We start from the raw sequence: 14,098 nt of genomic DNA on the forward strand, positions 1-14,098 counted from the left end.
CAGAGTCGGGAGACAAACGGAGCGCCGAGATGAAGTAACACTGTTTTAGACATTTATTATCAGGGTAAATATATTGGCATTCAACAAAACGCATTCCTAAAATATACAGATAAAAGCTGTCGATTAGCAATATGATTAATAAATAGAAAAAAATTAGAAGTATAAACAAAATTCAAGTTTTGTTCTGGAAATATTTACAGATGTTAGCAAGTTTGTTGCTTAAGGAACCGGTTCTGGAGAGAAGCTGCGGTTCAAGTGACAACGGATCAGCAGCATCTTTAAAATGTGCCGGCCTTCAGAGTGGTCAGGGAGAACCGGAGGAGAACCGGAGGAGAACCAGCGGGCTGCTCCTGCTGATTCGCTGCCTGCTGGCTGGGCGATCGGAGCTGGAGTCTGCGTTTCAACCCAAACATGAGCTGCAACAGTCATGTGGTGGTGGGGGGGTCTGTCAGTCCTCGGACAGCAGCCGGTGGAAGTGGTCCTTCCTCTTCTTCAGCACCTCCTGAAAATCCTCCTGAACACAAAGCAAGAGACATTCAGATTTGTAAGCGGGGCAGGAAAGGCAGATGCTGCTGAGGAAAACAAGTCGCTTAGTTCACAGCAGCTGGGAGGGAGGAAGACATCAACCATTTATTCAAGAAAAACAATAATCCATCAGCCTAAAATACGACTGAATCGATTGTGGACAGGATTTAAATATCCTGATCGTGACTAACTTCTTGTTTTTTTTCTCTGAATGTGTGATATTCACACTGCTGAACTACTTTATTCTTTACTTGAAGAGATTTTGATGCACTAAACATCTTTTATTTATTCCGAGTTTTGTGGACAGGAGACGCTCTGAAACATAACGCCACATCATCTCCAAGTATTCTGTTAAGCTCTGGTCAACCTGTACGCCTTGTTTCCCATCCAACCAGATGAATTCAACCTCGTAATTAACCTGCAGCACATCCATAGACTTCCTCTTTCTGTAGCATTTCACATGAACCACAAGCAGATCTGCTGTAATGGATGTTAAATTAATAATAAAAACATAATTAACTTCAGGAGAGTCATAAATTTACCGCCCGTGATACGGATGCCACAAGTTTATTTAGTAACTCTAATAATTAAGTAACTTGTCTATTCTAAAAAGTACATTTTTGCTTTTTTCCACTAACATGAAATGTGGAAAATAAAACAATATAAAAGTAGTATCAAGCGATTCAAACTAATTTAAAATGGCCTGTTAAATGTTTATACCGATCCTAATAAATGTAAAGAAAACTCTTTATTGCCATGACTGCTACAAAAAAACAAAACAAAAAAAAAAACAACAACAACTTTCTCAAGTGTCTAATAGCTTTTTGTTGTTAGACACTTTTTTTTCCTGCCAGTTTTCTGATTATTAATCTTCGATGATGAAGTCTGGGGTTGGATGGCCTCCTGACCATCACCCCAATCTTTAGCCGCCTCCACAGAGTCGAGTCAGGATTCAGACTGGGCCGCTCCAAAACCTCCACTCAGAATAAAGATCTTTATAAAACTTAAAAGATTACTTTTTACCTAAATCTAGCCGGGGTATGAATACTTTAGGGCTAAACTGTAGATCTCTTCCAGGTAGCGATGGCTGAACCTGCAATGGCATAATGTGGCCACCTGAGGGCAGCAGAAACTAGACTGAAACACTTTTTATCTGTTTTAAGAGCATTTATTAGATTAAGTCTGAGTATTGAAAGCCAAGCAGTCAGTCCTCAATATGTATTTTCGGAACAAGGAGGAGGAGGAGGAGCGGCTAAATGCATTTTCTTCTGCGGGAAGAAGAGCGAGTGGGGGACAAGCACGGTTTAGCGTCGCTGCTCTGAGGTAGCAGCTCACTTAGAAGTACACGAACACAGACTTACAGCTGCAGCCAGTTTCTCCATGTAGGGGACGAGCTTCTGCAGCTCTTTGTCTTCTAGTCCTCCAGACCAGCTCTTTATAGGTATGGTGTTCATCAGCTGGAGAATAAAAAAACGGAAAATAATCAGAAACAAAGAAACCACTAAACCAGCAGCCAAGAGATCTGATTAAACAGGTCAAAAAATCTCTTGTTCTAATTGTAAAAAAAAACAAACAACAACTGCTGAAGTCAAATAAAGTCAGAGGAGACAAAGAGATACAAAAACTGTTAAAAAAAAATAAAAATACTGGCTATGACATTTATTGTGCTGAGGCTGCAAATAAATTGTCTTTACAAAATAAATGTTTGAGTTTTCATTAAAGTGTCAAAAAGTGCAGTTTCACTGACACCTGAAGATAAAGGTGGTGGGTATTACTATTATTATTATTGTTAATAAAAAAAAAATAGAAGTGCAGAAAACGTGTCTTCATCAACACTGAAATTTAACTAATAATGTTGCTTTTGGTGTTTCCAGCACAGTGCTTTTAGTCCTGTGTTATCAATACTGCTCTTCAAGAAAGATCAATTTAGTGGTTATACATTAATGAAACTTTACAGTTGGGCTGCACATTATAAGGAAAAAAAACCCCACTATTGCTAAATATAACAATATCAATTTAACCCACATTTTTCTGACTCTTTTCCTTCACCCAATCATGTCTTTGTTAGCTTCAGCTTCCTGCTAACTAAAATATACATGAAGTTTGGAAATCTAGGGCAAAGCAAGGCTACCCAAACTAAAAATTTTGGATTATAATTTGCACCTTTAATGCAGTAACTTACCAAACATTTCATCCAAGCAAACCCAACCGAACATATATTGTGCGGTTTTATGGGTCCATAGCTAAACGTTTGTCTCTGTGTACAGTTGGAAAGGCAGCAGCAGTTCTTACGTGGTACGGGTACGTGTGTGGCGCGTTGTCCAGAACCACCGTTTTAGTCAGGTCCCTCCCGAGGATGCCCAGGTCCTTAATATAGTGTCCGAGGACGCAGGCGCAGTCATCCTGATACAGACGGTGTCTGCAAAGACAACAAGAAGCCGTTTGTACTCGGAGCGCTCAGAGGAAAAACTTTTTTACTAATCAGCCGTTTTTATCTCCTCTAAACAGAATCAAATCTGCCACGAGGCACAGCGGCTAATCCAGGAGTCATACCGGAACAGTTTTTTCTGGGGGTCCAGGATCTCCAGGATCTTCTCGGCGTATTCCTTTTTTGCGCACGTGTAAACAAACAGCTGGAAAACACAGGAAGATGCTGTTAGAAGTTCTGAGGTTGTAAAGGGGCTAAAAAAAAAAAAAGGTAAAGAAAAAGTTTGAATCCCCTCACCTCATAGATCTTTGCCATAGACTGAAGAAACTCTCGCACGTGTGGTCGTAGGATCATGTAGACCTGTTTAAAGGGTGGGAGGAACAAAAACAGGAAAATGTTGCTTAAGGGCATTTTCCTTTAGGCGAAAGTTTCACCGTAAACCTTCCAGCAGCTCTGAATCATTCCCAGAATCCCTCTGTGGCTCATTAATGTCTGAATGAATCAACCACAGGGGACTCTGGGAATGGATGAGGCTGCACCATCGGTCTAAAGCATCAGTAATCAGATGAACGCTCACTGAAGACAACGTTTTCTTTAAATGGCCAGAAACGGGAAAAGATAAAAACGGTAACAACTTTGTAACTATAGAGCCATGAAGACGCGTAACGAGGCGTTGACCAATCAGGACCACTCTCTTCTCCTGGTCACCACACACTTTTTAATCATCTTAGTTTCTCCAACTAAGGGATTCTGTTTTTCCAGGCAACGCAACAAAAGTAAAAAAAAAAAAAAAAAAAAGAAAGAAGTTTTATATCCAGCCAAAATATTTTTTATGAATCGCAACAAGTTTGTCCCCAGTTGTGCATCAAAACACCTCCCTAAGCGCTGCCATTTAAAAACAAACGGGGCATCAGGTAGACCTGCTACTGCTTAAACAGTAAATGGAGGGAGTGTCTTACACTTAATGAACACCAAGAGAAAAAGTATCTGACCAGTCCATCAGGAGGAAAAGATCCGTTTTTGATCTCAGCCGGGTTATTATAAAGGGACAAATAACCCGTCTAGTTTCAGGAAGGTCATCTCAGAGTTTTAATCGGTGTAAGAGAGGGCCGGTGTCAAGCGGGTTATAGAGGACTTCCTGGCCCAAGAGGTTATGAGACAACTAAAGCAGAATACGAGTATACGAGACGCAAAAGACCGCCTTCAAAATATCAGTAAACAGCAGCTCAACGTCAAATCAGCTCTTAATAGAAATGAAGTTAAAGCAGAAAGGCTAACATCTGTTTCTGAATGCTGCTGTTCTTGTAATTTAGCGATTAAAGCAAGATCAAACTGAAATTGCCATTAGCTGCCCATAAAAAAATAAATAAATTAAAACACTTCAAAAGCCAGGGAGCGGTGCATCAGAAATCTAATTTTCCTCCTCCGGGGCGTGGCTCATTAGTACATCGGTAATAAACAAAAAGCCAACAAAAGGCACCATGGTAGGTCAACACATCGGCGAAGAACGGGTCCCACGGGGTGCTTACCTTGTACTGGTGATCCTGGAATGTTGCATAGAAACTATAATCTGCTTCTTCGATCACATTCAGGGAGCTAAACATGAGCGTCTCCTCCTATTTAGGGAAGAAAAAAGAAAACAAAATCTAATCAGTCATCGGATTTTTAACCCAGCTGCTGCAAGCCCAGCAGGCTCTGTGACCCGCTGGTTGGGCCTGAAAACAAAAATGAAAAAACGGTGTTTATCTTTTTAGTGAAGTCAGAGCACAACTATTTGAGAATTTGATGGTAAAAATGGAGATCGCTGAAGAACCAGTGACTTTCCCCAACAAACGCAGTTTAAGCTACAGGGGGGGGGGGTGGCATCAGGGAGAGGATAGCAAGCGCCAAAATGGACGGCACCCTCACTGAGTGGATGTTGCGTTGGCGGCCAGGTTCTGCTACACGTCACCCAATCTCATGAAGCTTTTTTTTGGTTCGGGTCGTTCCTTAAAGCTTTTGGTTCTGAGCTGCAGTGACCGCCTTCAGCTGGCTAAGCTCGCGCGTCTCAGTCGATGAGCCGACCCGCTGATCCAGCAGCTGCTCCAGTGGGTTTGTCAGCTTAGGTGTGTTAATGATCAGTATGGTGCTGATCACCAACACCACCCCCCCCCCCCCCCCCCCCAGTGATAATTAGCTGCAGATCAGCCAACGACTGTTAGCTCAAAGATTTTGTGGCTTCTGGATGCAGCATCAGTTTGGAAACGGACCCACATGCTGGAGCCGCTTACATCATCTCTCTACAACCAATCAGGATTATTCGGTTGCCTGATTACACGTTTTAAGGACATACTGTATGTGCAACGTTTCTCCTTTGCTTAATGTTTGCTCATGCTGTAACAATTGCACACCGTTAACATGAGTTCTTATAACGCTGGGCAGGTTTTACGGCGTGTCTGAGCTGGAAGCCGTCAGCTCAGTGATATACGAAGGATGTGAAGTAGCCACACTGGTTAATGTTGTTGCCCAGTGATCGTAGCGATCGTTGCTGTGTCAGAACATGAACTGCGGGCCCGTTGGGAGCAGATGATTGAACTCACCAGGTCGACCACCAGCGTGGCCTCTGGAGTGCTCCTGGTCTTGGGCGGAATATCCCTGAGACACGGCCGGGAGTGCTGAGACTGCGACGGGATGTTCTTGATGAAGGTGAACCTGCCGACACAAGGACAGCGTTTACCCGACGACAGCGGGAGGAAATGAGCATGTTTCTGAGGAGAACGGATGTCTGTGACTGTAAAACCCGGGGGAAAACGGAGCAGAAAGAGGAAAAGCAACGTACGGGTCGAAGACGTCGTCATCCTCGTCTCCGGCCAGGAGGTCCATGGAGCCGTAACCAAACACGCCTTGTTCCGGGCTCATCAACACGCTGTTGCCGGCTTCGGAGCACTTCAGGTCTGCGCAGAAAAAAAAAAAAAACAGAGAAAAAGAGACTTGTATGAAACAAACAGCAGCATGCTGCAAAAATATAGAACTAAAAACAAGTAAAATTTTCTTGAAATGAATGTATTTACCCTTGATTTGAGCAGGTAAATAAGATTATATGCCAACGGAATGAGTATTTTTACTCCTAAAATAAGATAATTAGATATACTGCACTTGAAATAAGATGACGGAGATGAATTGTTCCTATTTTAAGTGCTAAAATCTTATTCCATTGGCAAATATTCTTATTTACCTGCTCAAATCAAGGGTAAATACATTCATTTCAAGAAAATTTTACTTGTTTATAGTTCTACTTTTGCAGTGCATAAATAGTTAGAGCTGCACAGGAGAAGGCTCTGGCTGCAGGACTCATTTCTCACTTTGTTCACCACTAAACAGGGACGGGCGGGTCTAAAATGTCAGAATAAAACTGGTCAGCGTACCGAAGAGCAACAAGGTTGAGTCTACGTTAGGGCGGGGCGATAAACCATTACATATAAACAAAGAAGTGGCTTTGGTCCATTTCTGTGGCTGTGTACGGACAGGCTGAGGCCACGGCCCTTTAAGGCGCTGCCGCCGTGTACGGCCTGCAGTCACGTGACTCCACGCCGCCCGGTCTGAAGCCAGAAGTGAAAGAGAGGCTGAGGTTGAGGAAAAATGGAGATTTCAAAAATGTTTCAGCGGCGGTGGTAGAGCTGGTCGGGGAGGAAGAGGAGCAGCCGTTAGGTACGCCGCGGCCACTTCCTGATCTCTGGTCCGGTCAGACGAGCCGTACGTCTGACTGTACGTTACAATCTATGACGGACCGAAACTGCACTAAAGAGTGCAAGACACGGGAAGTTTAAAAGGCACGAGATGCTGCTAAACAGGAAGCTATTTTTTTTTTTTGGTTTCCTGTTTATTTCTTCACCTTTTGCAGCCATCAGCTTCTCTGTTGTAGAATACGCTGGATTTCATGTTCAGAGTCAATATAAAAACCTAAAATCAGCAGAGACTATACGCCGTGACTGCTAGCTGGGCTATTCAACCGTCCGGGATTTATGGACGGATTAAAATGCAAACGTCATGCTGGCTTTGTCCTAAATACAACTTACAAGAGACAATTCGGATATGTTGAAGGACGGTTGTGCGAGGGAAATGGTTGTTCTGTACAAAAGGTCAGATTCCACCGAGTCTGTGTAGAAACCCCAAATTTAACCAACTTAACAAATGTAAAAATGTTTGTATCCTTGGGATACGAGATAGTAAATGTCTACACAAAAAAACCTAAACAAAAAACTGGTAGTTTTTTTTTTTGTAAAGTGGCAAACCACGTAATGAGTTGTTTGCCACTGATCAAAGTAATAATTTACCCAAATAAAGAGATCAGACAGATTATTATCGCCTAATTGATCAACATAATATAACAGAGAAACAAACGTGTGTTGCCTGAACACACTGATGAATTTAGTTTGTTGTGAAACTGAAGAACTTTAGTATCTGCCGGTGCTGTGTTGTGTTTCACTGCTGGAAAGTTTTCCTGCTTCGGCCGTTTTTAAACCCCTCACAGCAGCTAAAGCCGGCGGTCCGTCTGACTAGCTGGGAGCTTTCAACGCTTAAACGGCACCGGTGGGATAAACGGATCCAACAGACTGGTGGATTTTTCTTAAAGACGACACAGTAACAGCTCCTAACGTTTTAGGAGGAGCTAACGGCGGCTGCACCTACTCTCCTTGCTGGGCGTGAGGAAGCGGACGATGGGCGGATAGATGTTTCTGGCCGTGGAGTTACGGGGAGACGCCACGTCGATCTCCGACAGAACGCGCTCGTGGTGCACTACGGGCCTGAGTGGCGTGTTGAACGCCAGATCTGGAAGGGAAGCAGAGGGGTCGGTCAGAAAGGAGCGTTTTCTTCTTTTTTTTTGCAGAATAAAGGAAAATAAAAAGATGAAAACTTCTAAACCTGCTGTTGAAGCTAATACACTCGACTCGCTGTCCTCCACGGCGATGGCCCGCGGCCTCTTCCTCGCCCGGCCGCGAGGAAGAGGCCGCCGTTTCACCGTGGGAACTTCTTCCTCCGCCGGGCAAACCGGGGGCTCCTCCTCATTCTAGAACAGAACAGAAGAAATAAAGAAATATTGGAATTAGTTTAGTAAGCAGGGCATGCAGATGGAGGGAAGAGTCTTCAGAAGATGTTCTTTCAAAATGGCTTAATTGTGTTCTTTTATTATTATTGGCCAAATTATTACTGGATACAACAATAACTGTTCGAATAAATTACCAATTTCATAATTTGCTTTCGGTCCGACTTACTGAAGCAGCCTTAAAAGAGCAGTGGCGGGTCGGTGCAGAGGCTGTGACCCATATTTGGAAGCCTCACCAACCCCAAACCCCATTAGTCAAATAAAGACCACTGGTGCCAATGAATAAAAAAAATAAAATAAAAAAAAGTGTCCCATCTGTATGCGTAGCAAAACTTTAGCTTGAAGCTGATGAACATGAAGCCTCAAACTGAAACGTTTGGTAGACGAGGCCAGCTTCAATCAAAGGTGCTGCAGTTCTTACCACCAAAGCCACATTCCATGAAAAATAACAGAACTTTTATTTCTAACGATGTCTTTATTGTTTTTCTTTATTGTTCCATGCGTGTCTCCATGAAGCCAGAACGGCAGGATCCTGATGGACCGCGATCACTTCATGACCGAGTCCCTCTGATCCGGCCTTTTAATCGACATCAGAGACTAAAGCCTGATGCCCGATCGGACATTTTTGCTTCCAGCCATCAAACCAAAGTAAATCCTGGCACCGGCTCAACCCAGCTAGAACTCGTCTGTGTTCGCAGCGTGAAACGCGTTCTGGTGACCTACTTTCTGCGGACCACCATCCGACATGCAGCCGGGGCGGTTTAATGCAACACAGACTCGCTCTTTTATTCAGACGTGAACAGAGGCAAATGAGGACAGATGTGGCGTTTCTGGCTCGGTCAGATAGAACAAAGAGGCTTTTGGGCCTCGACTAACAAAACAGAACCACAGGGATCATCATCCAAACTTTAATACAAAAATAAAACAACGTTTAATTGGGCATACCACCCAGTTCTAGACGAAAGCCTGAGCAAGAAACACGCAGCACTGGTATGTCAACGCAGAATCTGCTCAGATCCATATCCAACAGATCCATGTTTTTTAAAAAAAAAAAAGATATTTTAGCATAGAATGGGTCTTTACTTGTCCCTCACTACTAAAAATTGTATCATCAGTTCATTTACAGGCAAATGAAGACCACAGCAGCACACTAAAAATAATCCATTAGAATAAATTACCTGCATGACTGAATTAAAGATAAAAACACTTCAATAAAAGGATATTAGCACGCATGTCGAGTGTTATTTTGTCTACTGTTTTGCCAAACAAAGTTAAACTATATATTTCTCTAAATGAGAAGTGAGAATGCTGAATTGTCTCCTACTGATTAGGTTTGGCCTAATTATGAACGTTAAATTTAAGTTATATTGTAATTGATTATATTTGTTGCTTTTAAGCAGAAGGAAACGTTTGCCTTTATAAAATGAGGCAAACTAGGTCTGCACAATTAATAACATTTGCAATATAATCCCAATTCTAAAAAAAAATAAAAGGAGGTTTGCCATTTTTGGTTATGTCATAATTAATGGATAATAAATGTCCTTCAGGTGTCGGTAATCTGTTTAAAGTGGGTTTGCCTCCACATGGAAGGGAAGAGAGATGCAGTAGTGAGATGATCTAATTTTATTACTTGTTTTAGAGTTTATATAAATCATACCGTTTTACCAGAAACTCACCATAGCATTAAGTATGGGTCAAAAATGTTTAATACATAGACTTGTTGATTGATGTCGGACTCAGCAAGCTATTCTCTTGAATAATATTATTCTGACTAATAAAAACAGTTAAATGTCTTGTTTTAAACAGTCCTCGTTTACAAACTTCTTCACCTATAGGACATGTTTGTTAATTGTGGTAAATACAGAGAAAAGTTACAATTAAATCGCAATTATGGTTGAAATACATCGCAATTTTGATTTCTGGCAAAATTATACAGCCCTATATCGAACACTGAACTGAGTATTGAGTGTTTTTCTTACCGTGACATACTGGTATAAAAAGAACAGATGATGTATAATAATAATAATAATAATAATAATAATAATAATAATAATAATAATACAACATAAGGAACGTTTATTAATAAAGCACTTTTAAAATGCTGTCATAAGCACTTGGAGAAAAAAATAAATAGAAAAACTAAATTTGAATCCAGTTTCTAATATTGCTCTAATAAAAGGATCAGTATTGGGGTTATGAACATTTTATATAACACACATTCAGCTTTTGTTATAATAATATTCAGATCAATACGCATTCTCCTTGTGATTTTACCAGGCCAGGTATGTTGATACAAATAAAAAACTACCGACATTACTTCAATTTATATTTTTCCACACAAATGTTTCTGTGTTTCTTCAGCTCAGGTGTAAAATAATTCAGCCCTGATTGTGTTTCATTTTGAGCCGACAACCGGAAGCTAACCTCAGCATTACTTTGAAACAGCGCCTCCTCCCTGAGCTTTGAAAAATAACGAGTTAAATCCACGGAAAAAAACTGACTACTCTGTGGCCTTCGTTGGTAAACATTTACTACAGAACCTCTAAGACACCAGTAATACATTTAAAGGTCTCTTCCTTCCAACAGCAGCCCTTTGGGACGGCTAGCCGCCTCTCGGTCGGGCCACCTATCGCCCAGATGCTGGAGCTAACGTTCGTTAGCATTAGCAACACCGCCTGTTGTGTTGACGCCAGCTAAGCAGCGGAACATTGAGCGACATCTGGATCTTTCACCTGAAGACTGTTGATTGTTGTCACAGAGGTCGTCGGGCTCCTAAATGGAGACAACCGTGTCGCTTTCTCGACATTTACCTTGTCCGGTAACGGGCTCTCCGTGTCCGTCGTCGAGAGGCGCGTTTGTCTCGACCGTTGGCGCGTCCTCCTCGGCGTCTCCGCAGCAACGGTAGTCGTTTTCTGAGACCTGAGTCTCATTTTTCCTTTTCATGCAGGACTCGTAAAGCATCTAAACTCAAACACTTCCGCTGCGCCGTCTTCCCTGTGATCAAACGTTTCGTGTTTTCTCCCCCCGCCCCACCACTGGTCGCTTGCTCTCTCTAACTCCGCCCCGCTCATACCCGGCGGCGTCTTCGCGAATCAATGAGTAGTGCGTTTGAATCGAAGCAGTGGTGCGTTCGCTTCTCTGCCCGGGACAGCGTCAGAGGGGCGGTGCTTAAATATTAAACGGAACCAGCTGGTGGGGAAACTAGTCACGTGCTCTCCGTTTTTATGTGTTTGCCAGCAGGACTGGATAGTCATAAATCTGTCCTTTTAAATTGATTTCAAAGGTTGTTTCTTTCGGCTCCTTGCAATTTTCTAAAAATGTTTCCGACTCTGAATTTCTTTTTTAATCCAAATCTTCTTGTAGTCTTTTGTAATAATATAATTATGCAGAATTGTTTTGATGTTAAATGGAAATATTCAGGCAGTACTTTACTGATTTTAACTGATCTTTAAAATGATTTTACATAAAACACAAATAGTAAAAACAGATCAAATGTATATTACATAGTTAATATTTTGCATGACAGATTCTCAAAAATCTGATCTTTAAAGTTATTTTTTATTTAAATGAAAAGGTTAAGTACTCCATTCTCACACTTTTAACTTTGAATGTCCATGAAAATGTAGACAAAATTTTGAAAGAAACAACAGATTTCTAACTAAAGGCTGTTTATATAGTCCTTTAATGTTTATTTGATTGTTAAATTAAAAAAAAAAACATTGAAAGTGAGAAAATTGATAGCTTTTGCTTAAAAAAACAGAAGATATCTATGTTATTTTAATTTCAAATATTTTATTTTCATTTACATAGCACTGATTTACAACATCTGGCATCTCAAGGCACACTGTAATTTATATAATCTTTGAGGTTAAGATTGAAGGATTTAGCAATAATTTATCAGTTTTCAAACAAAACGTTATAAGTAATTTACCCTAATCATTTACCTTGTTCAGTACGCTTGAAAAAAAAATGATGCAGTCCCTATAGGTTTATTCAAGATATTGGCTGTGGAGAGATTTTCAGATGATTCAAGCAAACATGTATCCTAGTCTCAGCTTCTGGGGCTCCTTAAAACCTTATTGCAATAGGTGGTGCTTTGCATTTAAAAAATGTGGTAATTGCAACAATTGCAGAACAACTCAACTCTATTAATAAAATAATTAATAAATAAAATCATGGCAACGACTGACTGTGAGAAACACAAATTATTATAATCATGTAAAATTTCATCCTTCGTTATTCTAGCACTCAGTGAGACGGTGGTGGTGGAGGGGGGGGTGGGGGGGGTGGGGGGGGGTCGGCTGAACTTTTGACCCTCAGCAGCTAGAGGGATCAGGTGGCTCAGCAATTTTATTGGTTTGGGAAGCATCACTGCAAATCAATGCAAAGTTGTTCCACTTGGCAGCTTCATGCCACACTGACATATTTCTATTAGGAATGGAATAGTCTATTCCAGGGCTAGAATACCTCCTTCTATTGAGACTAAGAATGTAGAGCACATCACCCCGGTTCTAAAGTCCTAACACTGGCTCCCTGTACCTCAGAGAATAGACTTTAAAATACTTCTCTTAGTCTACAAATCCATGAATGGCTTAGCACCTAAATACATCCCAGATTTGTTATGAGTGCATCAACCCTCCAGACCGTTCAGGTCTTCTGGCTCAGGTCCGCTCTGCATACTCAGAACCAGAACCAGACATGGAAAAGCAGCATTTAGTTTTTATGGTCCACTCATCTGGAACAAACTCCCAGAGGAGTAAAAGTAAAAGTGCTGAAAGCCTGAGTTCATTTAAGTCAAAGAATGAGTTTAGAGCTGCCTGTGAATGTCAGTGTTGAAGTTTGTGACCCGACTTATCTTATATCCTAACCTGCTGCTATTCCACTGCAGAGTGCTTTCCTCTGTAATGTTCTTTTCTTTTGTTCTGTTCATGTACAGCACTTTGAATTATCTTGTTACTGAAATGTGGCTCTTGGCTCTTACTCAACGCAGTGAGAAACAAGACATAAAAAGTTCGGAGTCATCAGACCACAAGGCTGTCAAAATTGCGGGAAATGCTGACGCTCCAAAGGAGGCAGTGTAGCTCAAGACGATGTTAAATACGTGCCGTTATACAAGGTTGTTTAAGTCAATGCTGAGGTGCTTTAAAAACTCCCTAAGACAGGCGTTTGGATGTTTTATTCCTCTGCCGCTGGTGAAAGCTGCCGGTTTGCTTGACTCATAAGTTAAAAACAGAGCGTTGCAAAATAACTTATACCTCTTCACACTTTGTAAGGTTACAACCACAAACCTCAACGTGTTGATTTTAGGTGATAGACTGACACAATGTAGCGTGTAACTTTGAAGTGTGAGAGGAAGAAAAAAAAAACTGTAGGTTTTCAGAATTTTGTTCTTTAAATAAAAATCTGAAAAGTAGAGTTAATTAACCGGTCGAATAGTGAATGAAGCACACGTGGGTGTGTAATTTAATGTCAGCGTCATCACAGCTTCAGAGAGGGGTGAAGCAGGGTGTGATGATAAAATAATATCCCCGGTATCTGTCAACGACAGGATGGATAAGGAGTGGATTAATCAGAAAAGCAACAAAGTCTCTGGAGGAGCTGCAGAAAGACACAGCTCAGCTGGTGGTGGTAGTGGGCGTGTGCGTGGGGAGGTATTAATTAAGCCTCCCGTAAATAGAGAGCTGCCGCTGAAAGAAGGTCGGAACAAGTCAAGTTTAAAGTTTACCATAAACCACGTAGAGAACAAAAGGTGGAAGAAGGAAACCCTGGTCCATCATCCACCATCCCAACATGGTGGTGGCAGCATCATGCTGTGGGGATGCCTTTCATCAACAGCAACAGGAGAGCTGGTGAGAGTTGGTGGGGAAAACAATTACAACTAAACCCTAAACATACAGTTAGAGCTACAATCAGTTTAGATCAATAATGGTCCAGTCAAAGTCCAGACCTCAGCAAATTTGACTGAGCTTAAGATGTGTTTTTGTTTTAAGAATCGATATAAAATGGGTTTCTAGATGTGAAAAACCTTTAAAGACGTTTTTGCAAGAGATTTGCGGTGTAAT

General features: G+C 41.4%; 1 protein-coding gene across 1 annotated transcript; it reads right to left on the bottom strand.

Annotated features, from left to right (window-relative positions):
- Window positions 1–35: 35 nt before the first annotated feature.
- On the bottom strand, window positions 36–11,117 carry ctdspl3 (CTD (carboxy-terminal domain, RNA polymerase II, polypeptide A) small phosphatase like 3). Its single transcript, XM_012879991.3, has 11 exons — window positions 10,847–11,117; window positions 7,856–8,000; window positions 7,622–7,762; window positions 5,772–5,886; window positions 5,533–5,644; window positions 4,483–4,569; window positions 3,251–3,313; window positions 3,079–3,158; window positions 2,818–2,944; window positions 1,887–1,982; window positions 36–514 (listed from the first exon to the last, which is right to left on the bottom strand). The coding sequence occupies exons 1-11, from the start codon at window positions 10,964–10,966 to the stop codon at window positions 449–451; spliced, it is 1,152 nt and encodes a 383-aa protein (XP_012735445.2). The 5' UTR covers window positions 10,967–11,117; the 3' UTR covers window positions 36–448.
- Window positions 11,118–14,098: the final 2,981 nt, after the last annotated feature.

Source organism: Fundulus heteroclitus, chromosome 9, assembly GCF_011125445.2.
Source record: "Fundulus heteroclitus isolate FHET01 chromosome 9, MU-UCD_Fhet_4.1, whole genome shotgun sequence".
NCBI lineage: Eukaryota > Metazoa > Chordata > Actinopteri > Cyprinodontiformes > Fundulidae > Fundulus > Fundulus heteroclitus.